At 39.0% G+C, this 18,207-nt stretch overlaps 2 protein-coding genes across 2 annotated transcripts in view; both read left to right on the forward strand.

Annotated features, from left to right (window-relative positions):
- slc22a7b.1 (solute carrier family 22 member 7b, tandem duplicate 1) overlaps positions 1 to 8,403 on the forward strand; it is a 41,902-nt gene extending 33,499 nt beyond the window's left edge. Inside the window, exons 7-11 of the mRNA XM_037542126.1 lie at positions 1,060 to 1,166; positions 3,802 to 4,016; positions 5,180 to 5,288; positions 7,331 to 7,537; positions 8,119 to 8,403. Coding sequence (XP_037398023.1) covers positions 1,060 to 1,166; positions 3,802 to 4,016; positions 5,180 to 5,288; positions 7,331 to 7,537; positions 8,119 to 8,206 — 726 coding nt within the window. The 3' untranslated portion in view covers positions 8,207 to 8,403. The remainder of the gene's footprint in view (positions 1 to 1,059; positions 1,167 to 3,801; positions 4,017 to 5,179; positions 5,289 to 7,330; positions 7,538 to 8,118) is intronic.
- A 208-nt stretch (positions 8,404 to 8,611) lies between these two features.
- On the forward strand, positions 8,612 to 17,602 carry LOC108430216 (solute carrier family 22 member 7-like). The gene is made up of 10 exons (XM_017702552.2): positions 8,612 to 9,112; positions 9,589 to 9,692; positions 9,876 to 10,030; positions 12,093 to 12,261; positions 13,356 to 13,479; positions 13,565 to 13,671; positions 14,316 to 14,530; positions 16,753 to 16,861; positions 16,952 to 17,158; positions 17,409 to 17,602. The coding sequence occupies exons 1-10, from the start codon at positions 8,732 to 8,734 to the stop codon at positions 17,470 to 17,472; spliced, it is 1,635 nt and encodes a 544-aa protein (XP_017558041.1). The 5' UTR covers positions 8,612 to 8,731; the 3' UTR covers positions 17,473 to 17,602.
- Positions 17,603 to 18,207: the final 605 nt, after the last annotated feature.

Genomic DNA, 18,207 nt, shown 5'->3' on the forward strand with positions numbered 1-18,207 from the left:
AACACATCAAGACTTTCTAAGTACAGTTTGAATAAACTCAGCATATTCGGTAGGTGATAGAAATACTGTTAAAAACAGTTACGGTTCATATCACACTTTAGAGCAGCCATGTCAAACTGGGGGCCCTCCAGGCTGAAGTGCTTCAGACATTAGCGTTTACGCTAATGCGAATGCTCTGAATCCAGTTGATAAAGGCCTTGCTAATTAGCTGATGAGATGAGCTGAATCAGGTGTGTTTAATCAGGTAGCGTGCAGTGTTGTGACCCACGAGGACTGGAGCCTGACACGTGCTTTAGATCTACCAGAATTTAGAATGTTATTGAGGTGTCTTTACACTCATCTTGTCATATCCATGTTTTTCTTTATATTTTTTATATCTGTCATGTTTATGAAAAGTTAGGCTGTCTGTTCGTGTTCGTGTGTGCTCTGTTGAGAGCCTCAGTCGAGGGAGCTAATGTATACAAATGCCAGTAGTATGAGATTTTCCAGATATGGGAACGTATGGATGTGTGTGTGTGTCTCTAACCATGTTATGTATGTGCGTAAATTCAGCATAAAAGCAGAGGCAGCATTTACAAAGATCCCAGTTCGGCCTTCGGACTCTCAACAGGGCTTTAATGCTATCTTATTAATTTGAAATAAAGTTGTTCATGTTTAAATCCAGATAGTGTCTACAGAGCTTTCATCTCCCCACCTACACAATGGAGAATAAACAACATTATCTTTTGCTTTTTATTTGCTTTATCTATTTTATTTTACCGTTACTGTAGTTCTACTGCAGGTAGTAAGCAAAGGGTTTTTTTTTCTTTTTCAGAAAACTACTTTAGACTAACACAGTGCAAAACACTGTACACACCATATAAAGAAAGTTCCAAATGTCTGTTCCTCACTCCACGTATTTCTCATTTCAACATAACACACTTTACAGTAGTAGTTCATAGCTGTTGTAAATAATTTATAGCAGTGACTCGATGATACGCTTTATGCTGTCATTTTTGAGCTATATTCTTTGACCTTGACATTTTTTTGCCCTTGACTTTTGACATTTTGAACTTGCAGACCCTCGCCACTGTTATTGTCACAGAAGGGGACACAAAGTACACATATTTGGATTTAATGAGAACTCCCGTGATGAGGAGGCTGGCTGTGCTCACTGGCTTTACCTGGTATGTACAGAGCATGGTAATTAAAAGGGATCAAAGTAAGTGACCAAAACCAAAACGTTTCCATTGTAATCTTCATTTTTAACAGATGTCCTGCGTCTATTTTTGCTATGTCCTGTTGAATCGTCCTGATGTTCCACCTTAATGCTCCAGCTAACAATTAAAGTAGCCAACAACATATAAAGAGAAGCTAATCCTGAAATTAATGTCGACTGCATCGCTTTCTAATTTCTATAAGGACGTTGTCAGCCTGCTTAACTTTCAGTTAGCAGTACTATGTTTTTAACCTGCAGTGAGCTGCTGATATCACTTTTGTTCTCTGAAGCTGTTTGGGTCATTCTACAGAAACGTCCACTTTTCTATCTCTCCATAGGAGTCACTGGTGTTACTGATCCTCATAGGTGTTATACATAAGAGAGGTTTTTAATGAAAAATGCATTTTACAAAATAACTACTACAGAGCATCAAACCACATGTTGTAAATCGTGGAACATCCACTAACATATATCATTTAATCCATTTGTTTTTTTTTTTTCACAATTACCTCGGAATAAAGTCGGTCACACCAGTGACGTCAAGTAAAAGCTTCATATGAAATCATGAGCTAAATGAGAAAAACTCTGATAACTGAAAGACACAGTGGACTCACCATGTGCTTTTTTTTCATAGATCCTCAGAAAACAGGTAAAAGGAAGTTGAGTGATGTCATCAGTGTGATTTATTTATTTCAAAATAAGATTTTTGTTGCGTGGTAACACCAGTGATACGACTTTCATTGTATATTTTATAATATTTATTTAGCGTTTGTTTTCTTTGCATCATTTAATTCATATATTCCAAGGTCATGTATAGATTATTGTAGTTAAAATTGCAGAAAAACTTTTTTTTTTTGGGCCTCAACCTTTACATATGACTCTGGAGACAAGCACTTCTCTGGTGCTTGGAATTCTATATAATCAATTTAAAAACCAATACTGCTAAATTGATGGCTGAAGAAGGTGCGATTTGTTAAAATGACATTTGTTTTATTTTAAAATATGAAGAAATTGTAACATATTTTTCAAGTGTAATATATCTGTAAACGCTAGGGCACAAAAGTGGACGTTTCTGTAGAATGACCCATTTGCATTGCAATACTTAATTTAGTAGCTTTTAGTACTTACTAAATACTTACTAATACTTAATACTTTACTTTGGTAGCAGTGCTAGTTCACAGCAATTTTTCTTCTTGCAGTGTAAATAAACATACTTGTTAATTTTATTTTTTGTGTCAATATTGTCTCAAAATTCAATTACAAAAATTAACAATTGGTATAATCAGTGGTATACTTGATAATGCACCAGAGGTTGCACTCGTCCACTGGTGTGCTGTGGTAGAGCCCTCCCTCTCATGGACAATTTTTTTCCTTTTGGAATGCCAAAGTTCCTGCACTCAACTTGTATCACAATGAAGTCCATTAGCAATATACTAGTAACCATATCACAGAAATGACATAGCAACCATCAATGACATCAATGACTGTGATACCATAACAAATTGTTTTAAACACCTAAAATACCACAGTACCCAAAACACCCAAAATTCTATAGTCCCCAGTCTGGCAACTATTTAGCAACTGCTTAAGCTGAGCAATCACTTAGTTTCTACAGGAAATGCACCTTTTCTAGTTAAAAAACTGGTCTCAAGCCCTATTTGAGCTGGATTAGTTTTACCAGACGAGGTCCAGTAATGTCATTTGTAAGGGATCTGATGGACCAGTTTGTACAGGAGAAAGTATCTTTGTAATTTCATTACATTTTCCTGTCATAGCTTGGACATTCATGCCTCTGTTTAAGATTAAAATTTAGCAGATCCAATAAAACAAGCAGAAACAAACGTACAGTTAATACTAGATGAAATGGCTTTAGGCTAGTAAAATGGCTCTGCTAGTCAGTTTAACAATTGGAACCCAACAGGAGACATTAAGATATTTAATTTCATAATTTCAGTTTCATTGAATTTCATTCTTCTTCTTCCTTCTTCATTCACCAAAAATGTTGTGAATTACAGTAGTCCAGTTTTGAACTGTGCCAAGTGATTAGGCTTCTGGTCTCATTTTAAGGTCGCCAAAAAAAGAGGTGCTGATATTTATTACCAGGATTTGTTCTTACATTGACATGGTGTCGATTTGAACAGGGAGGTTCTACAAATTAAAAAAGGCAATAGCCTCAAAAATGTTTACTTAGCAGATTTGTAAAAACTACAGACATGGCAGATTTGTACTGGGTTAAAATCATGGTTCTGGTCAGTAATGACGCTGCCAGAAAACCAGCATAGTCTAGCACACCTGCCAACCAACCTATGTTGTGTTTTTGATGGTGGTCAACCAGAATGACCAACCTTAGTGACCAGCTAAACCAGCACTAGACCAGCATGAAACAGTATAAACCAGCATACACCAGCAGTCTGTGCTGTTTCCTTTTCAACTGGGCACTCAAATTACAGCACTTCCCCAGGTTAAACTGATCCAGCACAGAAATACCTTTAATGCCATATAAGGAATGTTAGTTCGCCTTGATTTGGTTTAAATATTCAAAGCATTTTAAAGCAGCTGTGTTAACATAATTTAATTCTTTATGCAAATCTGATTCACTGCAGGTTTGGCGTCGCATTCACATACTACGGAATCAGTTTAAACGTGGCAGGGTTTGGTCTAAACATCTACCTGACCCAGTTCATATACGGTATCATAGAGTTGCCAGCGAAGCTGCTGATCTACCTGAGTCTGAATAAGATGGGTCGCAGATACAGTCAGGCAGGCACACTGGTCATGACAGGGGTGTGTATCGCCATCACCATCCTCATTCCTAAGGGTAAGGAGCAGATTTACTGCCGGTTTAATAATGTGTTGTTCTAATATTAAAACCTAATGACCTTAGCTTTTGCACTTTTTACACTGTGTGAACGTTTCATGACAAATGGAGTGTTCAGAATGACATTAACAAGACTTTAACTTTAAATTATGAATTTTAAATTTGGAATATTTTAAGAATTATTGTAATATTTCAAGCCCTATTACAACTGCCTGTAATTTGGTTTTTGCATATAATGAATAAACAGTGGCCAGTTCAGGTTCCAGCACAACATTTAATTAAAAACGAGAAACATTCGTCGTTCTCTGGCCCACAGACTTGTTGAGGTTTTTTAATATGGCCACTGTAGTGGCTGAGTTTGACACCCCTGCGCTAGAGTGGGAATTTGTTCTAAGTTTTAAGACTAGGAAGACCCCTTGTGATGATATGTCGTGAAGTTGGAAGGAACTTTTGAAACTTTGGCGTTTACTTGACAGCAGATTCTTTTCAATTATTATTTTTTTCTTTAGCTGGGCGACGCAGAAGGAATTAGCTCACAATACTGCTGAGAATCTGATTATATAATAACATTCATATGACTGTATTCAAATAGTCACCATAATAAAGAGAATGGGTTTCCTGAGCAACAGAAATGACTTAAATGAAGAGATAAAGTTAAAGTTAGCAAGTTAGCTAAGGGCAAGGATGTTAGCCAGTATGCTAATGCTTTAGCACTTAGGCATTTATGTATTTCCCAGATTTCCACATGCTGCACATTTTTGATAAAACTGTCTCTTTGGTAATCACAAAAGATATCCTATTGACCACTGAGCTGCAAGAGCTACACTGACCCTGACTAGAACCACAGCTGTATGTATTAGCATCTAGATCAGAGGTTGTGCCAGCAGTCAAGAGTCGCCTTGGGAGTGTGTTGGGACTCCCAGTGGTTTTATGATGTATTTGTGTGAGGAGTGCTGGGCATTGTAGTGAGAGGACACTGATGGATGGAAAAAAAGCATGTAAAATCATAAATTCTTTCAAAGCAGTGAAGCTGATGGATGCAATGCTGCACTAACAGAATATAACATGACATTTTAAACGCTAGTTTCAGGCCAGAATGCTCCTTTAAGGGCCGCCTCAATTTCAGAGTCACGGCACTTTTACTTGTTTCTGTTTTTTTCTAGATAACTGGCTTCCTCGCACTGTTGTAGCGGTGATGGGAAAAGGCTTTTCTGAGGCTTCCTTCACAGCTGTGTTTCTGTACACCACTGAGCTCTACCCTACGGTCTTACGGTGAGCTGCTAATCACTTTCTCAGGCTTCATTTCTACTCTGTAACACATGTGAGATAATAATTGCCAGCGCATGACTAAACGAATCCCTCTTTTAGTGCTCTGTTTCTACTAAACCTCTTCTCTAGGAATTATTGGCTTGTAGACTATGATGAAGTAAGATACACTGCTAAGTCATATGTGGTCAGCGGTTCTGTCATGTGCTTTATTAAGATTTTGAGCCAGAACAAAAGTATACTAAGTCTGATATTGAATATCAGTTCATATTTATAATATTATCAGGTTAAAGTTAGACCTGCCCTGCGATGGACTGGCGACCTGTCCAGGGTGTATCCTGCCTTCCGCCCGAAGACTGCGGGGATAGGCTCCAGCACCCCTCCGCGACCCTGACGGAGAAGCGGTTTAGAAAATGGATGGATGGATGGATGGAAGTTAGACCTGTGTAAAACACTGATTGCTTAACTTTATACACTGTATAACTCTTGTCAAAGACAAAAGAACTTACTTGATACAGATATGTGCATCATTTTCACATGAATATAATAATACATCATCGTCTTTCAGTATACAGTGCTGTAAAAAAGTATTTGCCCCCTCCTGATTTCCTCTATTTTTGTGTATTTGTCACAATAAATGGATTCAGATCCTCATACAATACAGAAAATAATCCAGGGAGACCATGAGGAAACACAAAACGGATTTTTTTCTGGATTGTCATTTCATTTACTGAAATAAAAAATCATTATTACTATCACCCATGTGAAAAAAGTGCCCCCCATTCATCCATCCATCCTCACCCGCTTATCCGGGTCTGGGTCGCTGGGCAGCAGCCTAAGCAAAGAGGCCCAGGCCTCCCTCTTCCCTGCCACCTCCTCCAGCTCTTCCAGATAGATACCAAGGCGTTCCCAAGACAGTCGAGAGATATAATCCCTCCAACGTGTCCTGGGTCTTCCCTGGGGTCTCCTCCCCGTCGAGAGGGCATCCAGAGGCCATCCTTACCAGATGCCCGAACCACCTCAACTGGCGTGTGACGCGGCTCTACTCCGAGCCTTTCCCAAATCGCAGAGCTTCTCACCCTATCTCTAAGGGAGAGCCCGGCGACCCTGCAGAGAAAGCTCATTTCGGCCACGATCTCGTTCTTTCGGTCACTACCCAAAGCTCGTGACCATAGGTGAGAGTCGGAACGCAAACTGACCGGTAAATTGACAGCTTTGCCTTCTCTCTCAGCTCTCTCTTCACCATGACGGACCGGTATAGGGTCCACATTACTGTAGACGCCGCAACAATCCGCCTGTCGACCTCTCGCTCCATCCTTCCTTCACTCGTGAACAAAATCCCAAGATATTTAAACTCCTCCTTGGGGCAAGAATTCACTCCTGACCTGGACAGAGCATTCCACCCTTTTCCGACTGAGGACCATGGTCTCAGATTTAGAGGTTCTGATTTTTAGAAATGCCAACTTTGCAAGAGAAGGCAAAACATACAAGAGTGAATTCATATTTATCTGTCCTACTGTTCAGGACTGTACTTACCCTCCAGTTCAGTTTCCCATCCTTTTTTTTGATTAAGTGACCCTTATTAGTTCCACAGTGGGGAATTTCACCTCCGCATTTGACCCATCTGTGAAGTGAAACACCACATATACACTATTGAGCACACACACACTAGGGAGCAGTGTGCACACTTGCCCAGAGCGGTGGGCAGCCCTCTCCGCAGCACCCATGGAGCAGTTGGGGATTAGGTGCCTTGCTCAAGGGCACCTCAGTCACATACTGTCGGCTCTGGGGATTGAACCGGCGACCTCCCGGTCACAGGGCTGGTTCCCTAATGGTCAGATCTGCAGTGGAAAAGATCTCTGTATAGTGCTGAATTCTCTGCATTTGAAAACATAAACCATAAAAAACTATGGTATAAAGATCAATCTTATCCAAGCCAGGCAGCATGCAAGTTTATGGTAGGGGAAATAATGAAATTTCTAACAAGTAAATTCAATGCATTATTTTTTGAGTGTAGTGTACATTGTATGTATGCATTGTGATGACAGGCAGAACGGGATGGGTTTTTGCTCCTGTGTGGCCCGTGCTGGTGTATCAGTGGCACCACTGATCAGCCTCCTAGAAGAGACGTGGACTCCCCTGCCACAGGTCCTGTTCTGTTCTATAGCCATCATAGCGGGCCTCCTTGCGCTGCTCCTCCCCGAGACCCACAACGTACGCCTGCCTGAAACCATCGAGGACGTTGAGCAGACAAGGTGAACTTGTGTAATTGATCCATTTAAAAGGAAAATTTTTGAGCTTTAAACAAAAAAAAATCACTTTTATTGTTAGTTACACCACAAATTGCTGACAGACTGCTGGTTACACAGGCCTCTGAGGATGTGTTGTGATGTTGAGTTGTGAAATTGGCACTAAGCCAATAAATATGTGGAAAAATGAAAGGAACTTTCAAAAATAAAGTGAGCGTCTGCTGTAACAGCTGCCAGACAGCCAGTCTGAAACATATGTTCTTCCACAACACACACATCACATAATAACCACAAATACAGCTTATTTCACTACAAAGTGAAAAGCAAAGTGAAATTTTTATGAAAAACTGCTTTACAATGGAGCCAAGCAACGGCTCCAAAATGTCTATTAATTTCTCCAAACTTCTTTACTAAGATCAACTATAATTAATACTGTATTCTTTCTTGCCAGTTGCTTTTCTTTATGTTATGGCTTTTGGAATTATTGTGTGGAATCTTCTCTTGGAATCGACTACACTGATTCCTGTCATTTGGAATTCGCCTCCAGCCGTTCTGAAATGTAAACTTTTTTTTTGTTGTTCTCTTAGGAAAAGATCCATCTGCCTTGAAGATCTGAGAGAACTGCAGCAGGCAACTTCTTTAGGATCAAATGCGAAAAGCATGACCGTGATTTAAGGAGGAGCCGCAGAATAGAAGAAATTAGTAAATAGTAAATAGGATACGTGTTTCCATTTATAATACTTCACAATAATGTTGTAGGACAACTTATACAAATAGTAGTGTTTTTTCGGAGGCTTTAATGTAGGAAATGCTGTGTAGAAGTGCTGAAGCATTCTTTGTGTAATTTCTACAAAATAAACAATTTGAACAGCTTTGTCAGATTCTTGCTGTCCTTGCTGAATCACTGGTGCAATAAGCACAGAATGAATATTTAATTGCATTGGATTTCAGAGTCAAAGATTTACAACAAGTTTAAACATTTCTGACGAGTCATTTCAAGCGGCTTCTTCTGACCTTTGGAATGTAAGAAATTATAAATTTTAATCTATGCAGGAGAGAAAAAGAGTGAGGGAAACAGAGGATGGGTGTAGATCACATCAGGGCATCTACGGTGAAAGGCCAGCCAGCTGTGCATTTGAGAGAAAAAGACACTGCTGGACGAGAATCTGTGTTTCTTTGGGCTTTGCGGGAAAGCTCAGTATGAAGTTTGAGGATATCTTAGCAGAGATCGGTGGCTTTGGACGCTTCCAAAAGCTGATCGTTTTTCTAAGCTTTGTCAGCCGATTGACCCTTCCGTGTCACTTCTTGCTCAACAACTACATTGGTGCCATCCCGTCCCACCACTGTGACATCAGTTTTCTGGATGCTGAAGGTGTTTTCGGGAATTTGACTCAGGAGGAGAAACTGACTGTCAGTATTCCAAAAAACGAAGATGGGATTTTTGCTTCCTGTCACATGTTCGCTGAACCTCAGTTTCAGCTACTGGATACCAAATCAAACTTCACAAACGTGCCACTGATTCAGTGTCCAAACGGATGGGAATATGACAACAGCACTTTCATTAGTACTCTTTCCACACAGGTAACACTGTATATATTATATAATGCCAAAAAAAAGATTTCTAAACCAACAGAGCACAAATATTTTGTACAGTTTATAGTAGAAAACATTGCCAGGCTTTCTTTGATTCTTCTTTCATTGCCAAACTTACCCAGTGCTTGGACCCCTATAATTGCTGCAGCTAAGATATATTAGAATACTCCTTAACCTACACAAATATAACGTTGTTGTTGGAAGAAAACCTCATATCTCCATTTTTGATGTTTTTCAGTTTTTGATATAATGTTGTTTTTTACATCGTGTGTAAATTTCATGATGAATGGTCCAAAAGAACTGGCCCAGAATGACTAGGAAAAAACTCTGGTTCCATTGACTTCCATTAAAAGTAAAGTAGGTTTTTTCCTTCTCCTGGAAAGTTACTATTACGATACGAGGTTTTGCTCCAACAGCAGCGATAATTAAGTAGATAAATAAAGCATATTCTGTCTTTCTCTCAGTGGGATCTGGTGTGTGAGAAGAGGGGGATGACTAAAGCAGTAGCAACCATCTTCTTCGTTGGAGTCATGTTTGGAGCAGCTATATTTGGAAGCTTAAGTGATAGGTGATGCATTATGGTGACAGCAGATGAAATTTGAATGTCATATATTTACAGTGCAATTATTTAGTCTCTATACTTGCAGACTCATCGTACTGCTGAATGAGTTACTCGCAATATAATACATCGCATTTACATAATAAATCATAATAATGTAATAGTAATGTGTTTTGTTATCTCGCTCCCCAGATATGGTCGTAGGGTGATGCTCCTGGTGTCATACATTGCAGGGATGACCTTTGCAGTGGCCAGTATTTTCTCCTCCTCCTTCACCATGTTTGCAGTACTGAGGTTTTTCACTGGCCTAGGCATCACTGGCATTGTCATCATCACCAGTGTACTCAGTGAGAATCGCTTCTAGATTTGAAGGATTTGCAGGGCAGCAAGCCCATTCAGTTTTAAATGGATATCATGTGACTATATATGTGCATTTATGTATACTTACTGGCCACTTTATTAGAAACCCTACCTTTTTAGTTCAACATGACTGGTATAAAGTTACAAACTGTTGCCCAGGCCAGCCCAAAGTCAGAGACAGGCCCATGCACCAACATTATGGGGGGAGAAGGGCAACCTGAATATGAATCAAGGTTATAGTTTATAGCATAGCAAAATCACTTTGGTTAAGAAAGACAGTGTTTTGTAGGAAACCAAAAGGAGTGTTTCATTTTCCTCAAGGGAGCCAAAAACATGGGCTTTTTTGCCCAGGGTGAGATTTGAAGCCAGCATACAAGGATGCTATGTACAGCTTTCTACTTACTCCACATGCAGTCAATCAGCCGAGGCATGTTGACCAAATTTACCTTTTTTAGTTTATAGCTGGAGCTACAAGGTTGCCAACAAACACTAGAAGTCAATATCTAATATATGTTAGTGTTTCTTAGCAATGAAATCTTTCCTGTTAATACATCCCCAAAACCATTCGAACAACATCCAGGTCTTGTTACTGTTAGGACACAGTAAGACTTGCTGTGAATAACAGAAGAACGGTGCTCTAAACTGGATGTTATTAAATGTTTTTAAATGGAAAGGTACTGAACACAGAGGTAAACATGATCCTGTCCCAACCTTTTTGAAATGTGTTGCAGGTATCAAATTAAGAAGTATACCTGCCACACGGCAGCTACGTTTACATGCAGACTTATAGTCTGTTAAGAATCCAACTAATAGCTCAAATTGAATAGACTAGTCTGATTGAGGCCAACGATATGGGAAATACTGTAAATCTTCTATTAAATAGAAGAATAATGTCCGTGTAAACACCTGTATCTGATTACATTCCCTATCGGAACATGTAAGAATGTTCTGCATAGTGAAAGTTTACAACGTTCAACATGGCGGAGCAGAAACTGGTCTGCAGAGGAGACTAAGTTCATGCTCTGATCTTTAAAAGACGGTGGTGGGACAGACGTCCAGCTTATGTGTCTCAGAACACGACGTCTTCCTCTCTGCCTTCTTTAATAAAGACATGTGAAGGACGTTTTCCTGAGTCTGACGTCATTTTAAAGCAGTTAAATACACAAGCACTGCTCACTGCTGCTCATCTCACTCTGAGAGGACTCACATGATGCTTGTTGTCATGGTAACGTTTAAGTGGGAGTCTATGTATGCGCGTCATTTTGGATCAGATTCCTTGTGATGTACATATAAACAGAGATTTTCATCAGGTTTTTGAGTAGACTGAGCACAAACACCTCAGTCTTAATCTATAATCAGAATGTATTCAATCAGATTGGGAAAAATCTTTGCATGTAAACACAGCCATTGATTACACAATGAAGTTCCTAAGGTAAAACAAAACATATTTGGTACCATTTTCAATGTAATACAGGTCAAATAGAATTCACTAATCACTGCCTTCTGTTTTACTAGCATTTCACGTTCAGAACGGCCACAAACATATTTACTATACATGCCAACTAAGAAGGGATTAGGACAGGGGCTCAGGTCAAAATCTTTGCAGATATCTTGTCTTGACTGGCCAAGAATGTTGACTGTTTGACTGAAATGCAGTTGGCTCATCCAGAATCACGAATGGAAGCAGGATAGTTTGAACATTAGGCTACAACAAAACAAATCCATGTGAAATTGTTATGCTCATCAGCAAGTGCAAGAATATCTCACATAGTAGCTACTACATGCTTAAAAAAACCACTATTACAGTTACACTGTAAACATTTTTTTTGCACATGACCACAAATGGGTTGCAATCTTTAAACAGCTTAATAGTGGAGCTGTAAGGTGGCTTATAAAGTGGGTAATAAATGGAAATACATGGTAGGTGTTTTTAGGAAGCTGGACAGTTGAATTAATATATTGAGGCCGTAAATTACTACTTTGAGTTTATGCACATTTGTATGCATGAATATTATATGCCTATGTTTGTTTGGGTCTGATTTTCCTCAGGTGTGGAGTGGGTGGACATTGAGAGCAGAAAGATGGTGCTGGTGATCGACAGCTTGAGCTGGTCATTTGGCTACATGGTGCTCCCTATCTTTGCGTACGGCATAAGAGACTGGAAGTGGCTGACGATCACTGTCACCTCACCTCTCATCATTGCCATAATCTCCTGGAGGTGTGATCGTGTGACCTTTTAAATCATTCTATACAGTAAATAGAATCCATTTAAGAAGTAAACCAGTAGTCTTCAGCCTAATCTTCATCTGCTGCATCTTTGCCTACATCTACGGACAGTCATAAGAATTTTGAAGCTAAATGTGGGTGAGAATGTTGACTTATTATGAGGGGAACTTGAAAGCAGGGCTCTAAGTGGACGATGGTACACTGATCACTATTGACCACTATTGACCGTCTGCTATTAGTGGAACTGATCTAACGTCAGTGAGCTTTGCTGAAAAGTGTAGGAGACAAGCTAAACTTGACTAAAACCTAAATTTTAAACAGCCCTCTGAAGTCATGTTGTAAAATTGTAATTGGCGTCATGCCCATATTAGACACCCTGGGTCTAAGCTGGTTTTCTTTATGAGAAAAATGAATAGTGTTTGCTTTGCTGTATGTTTTGCCATATGGACATTGTTCATGCAAATTTCACTGAATTTTGTGAATTATAAAGTTATTAATAAGCTGAAATATGATGAATGCTACATGCCAGCTAACGCTGTTGTGCGATTAACCATTAGACATCATAAGACTGGCAACCTTATCAAAATACCCCATAAAACCATCAACCTTTGTTAAATGTGGCAGCACACAGTGATACATACATAATGTTAAAAGTTATTAGCAGACTTGCTGTCATGCGGTGGCATTTCAGTGCACAGGAGCATTAGCTTGGATGTAGCATATCGCTGCTGTCAGAACAAAAACTTGTATCTCCAACTTGATCACTTTACAGGAGAAGGAAAAAACATACTTTATCTTTAATGTAAGTCAATGGAACCAGGCGTTTTTGCAAGTCATTTTGGGCCGTTTAGTTTGGTCTATTCATCACGAAAATTACACACGATGTAAAGAGCAACAGGCATTTTCAAATGATCTCAAAAACCAAAAAAACAAAAATGGAGATGTGAGGTTTTGTTCTGATAGCAGCGATTATACGTAGCATTATTCGTGCTATCACTGCTACACAAGTCGGCAGTGGTGTAAATCATTAATTTATCTGGAGATGGACCTGAGCCTCACCCAATATGACTGGACTTTTTCTGGTAGATGGTTTCCAGAGTCGTCTCGGTGGCTAATAGCTACCGGAAAGGCAGAGAAAGCTCATTTTTACATGAAGAGATGTGCTGTCATGAACAAAAGAAAAGCAGCCACCTCCAGCTTGAAACCAGAGGTGAGAGTTTTTCCTTCAGACTGTATTCACGAGTAAACAGACATTTATTACGTTAATTCTTGTTCCATTCTGTTTTTTGGTGTAGGTTCTATCGCATATAGTTTCAGAAAAAGGACACAAGAACTACTCATATTTGGATCTCATGAGGACTCCTAAAATGAGGAGGCTGGCTTTTCTGACTGGCTTTACCTGGTGCGGAATAACGATGAGATTTTTCTTAACCCATTTTGTTTAGTCAACAGTCTGTTTAAATGCTTGGCTGAAATGTGTCGTTTAGACAACAGAGAGATTCTGACCGCATATATGTGCAACTTAGTCTTTTCCGATCCAATCTGAATAACATAGTGAGCGTATATCGGCCCCCTGGCTTGATAAGGTTGGCACCCCCACTGACTGTTTGTAACTGCTTGTCCAACCTCGGACCACCCAGATTACTGTCCTGCATACAGGCTTTAACTAGTTTTTAATCTCCTCAAACAGATTTTAAATGTACAGAGACTTTTACTTTAGAAAATAAACTTGGACAAACATTACAAACAACTGAGAGAAAAAAAAAAAAGACTAGGCCTGAAATAAAATGATTTTATATAAAAAAGGTTGTCGCTGAATTAGAGTTATTTACTAAATGAATTTATCAAGTATAACTAAAGAAAGAAAGGAAGGAGAAAAGTTGACTGTGAGGGGAAAATGAGTGATGAAATTTGGAGTTTTGTCTATTATTCTTCTTAACCGCTGGTGGACCACCCAGAAAACGCTGAGCAAAACGTCAATGGACTTGCTGTCTGTTTTTTTCTCCAGCTAACAAATTTACACACATACATATTTTCTATTTCCAGGTATGGGGTCGCCTCCACATACTATGGCATCAGCTTTAATATCAAAGGCTTTGGGCTGGACCTTTACCTAACCCAGTTCCTGTTTGGATTTGTGGAATTACCTACTAAGATCTTAGTGTACTACCTGCTCGACCGGATTGGACGCCACAAAACGGAGGTTGGAGCGCTGCTGCTGGTCGGATCCTGTTTGCTTGTAAACGTTTTTATAAGCAAAGGTGAATATAAGACCAGACTAGTAAGAGAGAACATGTAACAGCATCATGTAATCAGGACACAAATAAGTCACCACAGTCCTTACTGTGGGTGGCATCGCAATGGCCAAGCCTTGTCTAAGCATTTCGAAATGAATGGAAAACTTTTGTCTAGTGTGCCATGTTCAAAAGCAGCTCCAACTTGGCTACGGACTGGGAAAACTGTTTAGCTCAAAAGTTAACTACAACCCCAATTCCGATGAAGTTGGGACGTTGTGTAAAACATTAATAAAAACTGAAAACGATGATTTGCAAATCATTTTCAACCTATATTCAGTAGAATACACTACAAAGACAAAATATTTAATGTTCAAACGGATAAACTTTATTATTTTTTACAAATATTCACTCATTTTGAATTTAATGCCTGCAACACGTTCCAAAGACGTTGGGACAGGGGCAACAAAAGACTGGGAAAGTTGAGGAATGCTCAAAAAACACCTGTTTGGAACATTCCACAGGTGAACAGGTTAATTGGAAACAGGTGAGTGTCATGATTGGGTATAAAGGGAGCATCACTGAAAGGCTCAGTCGTTCACAAGCAGGGACGGGCGAGGTTCACCACTTAGTGAACAACTGTGTGAGCAAATAGTCCAACAGTTTAAGAACAACGTTTCTCAACGTGCAACTGCAAGGAATTTAGGGTTTTCATCATCTACAATCCATAATATCATCAAAAGATTCAGAGAATCTGGAGAAATCTCTGCAAGTAAGCGGCAAGGCAGAAAATCAGCACTGAATGCCCGTGACCTTCAACACCTCAGGCGGCACTGCATTAAAAACCGACATCATTCTGTAACGGACATTCCCACATGGGCTCAGGAACACTTCAGAAAACCAGAGTCATGTCAATCATTATTTAGCATTTTGCTCCATAGACCAGAATACATTTTTAGTAACCCTCCCAACCTTTATCCTGACCTAGTTCAAGCTCCATGGTCCGTGGCTTATTAACTCAAAGTGCTTCACAAATGATAAAAAGCAGTTTTGTTAATTAATATTTCCTTTAACAGTTAAATCAGAGTCTATAGTTACACCAAGATTTCTAACCTCAGTTTTTTATTTGTAGATCCAGTCTTTCATACATGTTTTTCCTCTTTGCTGCACTACCAATTCTAATTATTTCTGTCTTTTTTTTTCATTAAGCTTTGGAAAATTACAATTCATCCAGCTAACTATGTTGGACAGACATATAGCGAGCTTGTCTACTGAACTGACATTGTCTGGGGCCACAGATATATACAGTTGTGTATCTTCTCATAGCTTTGAAAATTGATGCCTTGCTTCCTAATAATCTGACCCAGTGGCAGCACATACAAAGAAAACAGGAGTGGACCTAGGACAGAGCCTTGTGGTACACCCCAAAGAATATCATGCTTATCTAAGAAGTGTTCAGTTATGTTTACAACATACCGTCTTCCAGTTAAATATGTAGAGAACCAGTTTAGCACAGTTCCATTTAGACCAAGTTCTCAAGTTGATTTAGAAGTGTTGTGTGGTCTATAATATCAAATGCAGCAGTTAAATCCAGAAGCATAAGTACCAGAAGATAATTCGCATCAGCATTTATTTTCAGATCATTAAACATTAAGCTGTGAAAAGACCATTTTTTCAAAGATTTTACTTATAAATGAAAGGCTTGAGATTGGTTTGTAATTGCTAGAAACTGAGGGGTCAAGGTTTATGTTTCTTCAAAAGCGGCCTTACATCTGCCAATTTGAGTGTCTCTGGAAAAGTGCCAGTTTCCAAAGAACAATTTACAGTGTCCAACACGCTTGGACAAAGGCTGTCAAATACTTAAACACAGGTAGAGGAATTTAACTGCATGACAACGTTTTGAAGTTCTGTCTCAGTAATCTTTTTAAACTAGTCATAGTGTTTTGCTGTTGAATAAAAACACAGTCTACTATTGATAGTTTTGGAGTTATAAAATTTGACTGAATGTTACTGATGTTTGTATTTAAAAAATAATGCAGAATCATTACACTTTGATGTTGAAGCCTCGGAGATAATCATTGGTTAATTTAGGATTTCAATCAGTTATTGAAAACTAAACTCTTGGTTGTGTTCATTGCCATTAATAAATTTTGAGTAATATTTCTGTCTTTCCTTTTTCCAGTGCAGCCACTGTTGACGTGTTGACGCTTTTGTTCCTGTTCTGTTCTCTGTCTTTTTCTGTGTCCTAGACCAATGGATAATCCGCACAGTGATAGGAGTGCTGGGTAAAGCCTTTGCCTCTATGTCCTTTTCAACGCTTGTACTATACAGCTCTGAACTGTACCCAACTGTCATCAGGTAGCACCCCAATTAGTCATAATACTATTAAAGGCCTTTAAAACTGTGACTTTCTCATGATGTTAACATGCGCACCATGTGCCTTAACAGGCAGAATGGGATGGGCTATAACTCCTTCTTGGGTAGAATGGGTGTGGCACTAGCCCCAATGATCATCCTATTGGACGAAGTATGGGGTCACCTGTCCCAGGTGATATTGTGTGCCATTGCACTGATCACTGCATTGGTCGCTTATCAGCTACCTGAGACACGGGGGACGTATCTGCCTGAGACTATAGAGGACATCGAAGGGAGCAGGTGAACTCTTCCTATCAGTGCTGTTTGAGACAAATTAGCAATTAACATCATTAACAAATCACTGTCATAACAAAACCTTGTATCTCCAAATGAAACTACAGAGCAAAGCGTTTCATTTTCTTAATGTACCTTAGTGCAACAAGATTTTATTTCAAGCAATTTTGGACTGTTTATCTGTTTCCATGCAAATGGTGGGAGTCTCTAATTTAAGATTAAATTCTTTTTTTTTATTCTTTTTGAATAATTGCAGGATGGACCAATTTGTAACCCTAATGCATGTGAAGGGAAAAGAGGAAGAAGAAAATGAGAAATGAGAAGACGGAAGTCACATCACATCAAACTTTACATATTTCTAAATGATCAGCTATTTCCATTTGTCCCTTATTTTTGTATTTATGTTTATTAGCACCAATTAGAACTGAATAAACATGCAGATTCACTGGAGCATTTTTGAGAATTAATTTATTTTATTATATACAAAAGGGATGTAAATTTGATGAAGAAAAAGCAGTTGGGAAATGTTATGATTATTTAATAGAAAAATAAAGTGTACATGCCTTGAAATAGGGATTCACAATGAAATTTGGGTTGGCCAGCCTATGCAGGCCAGCCTATGAGTGTTGCTGTCCCTTACCGGGTCACTGACTGACTGACTGGCTGACTGACACCTATAGTTGGAACATTAATGTGGATATCACTGTGCATCTAATTAAATTAAGTAAGATAATCACCCATATTGCTCATCTTCTACTTATGAAGGGCTCACTGAGCTGAAAACACTTTTTTTAATCATGTCATGTGTCTTAAAAAAACAACCAAAGCTCTTCCTAATAATAGGTGCACTAAACCGGTGGTAATTCCAGGTAAGGATAAAGTCACTAGGCACCATTACATGACCACTAAAGAATGAGATTTTGATATGTCCATCACTTTTTTAGCTATTTTGTAAGCTGGAATGCTAGTGTCATTGGAAAGACAGATTTTGAGCAAATTTTTTACACTCGGAAGGGAAAATTAAAATTTTTATTGACTTTACCTGATTCTGTATA

This window comes from Pygocentrus nattereri, chromosome 10, assembly GCF_015220715.1.
Source record: "Pygocentrus nattereri isolate fPygNat1 chromosome 10, fPygNat1.pri, whole genome shotgun sequence".
Taxonomy (NCBI): Eukaryota; Metazoa; Chordata; class Actinopteri; order Characiformes; family Serrasalmidae; genus Pygocentrus; species Pygocentrus nattereri.

What these genes read in the sequence shown, in the direction of transcription:
- LOC108430216 (XM_017702552.2), top strand. Translation starts at nt 8,732, where the DNA reads ATGAAGTTTGAGGATATCTTAGCAGAGATCGGTGGCTTTGGACGCTTC. An exon ending in ATTGCCATAATCTCCTGGAG is followed by an intron (nt 12,262 to 13,355) that starts GTGTGATCGTGT and finishes TTTTTCTGGTAG; the next exon opens with ATGGTTTCCAGAGTCGTCTC. An exon ending in CCTCCAGCTTGAAACCAGAG is followed by an intron (nt 13,480 to 13,564) that starts GTGAGAGTTTTT and finishes TTTTTGGTGTAG; the next exon opens with GTTCTATCGCATATAGTTTC.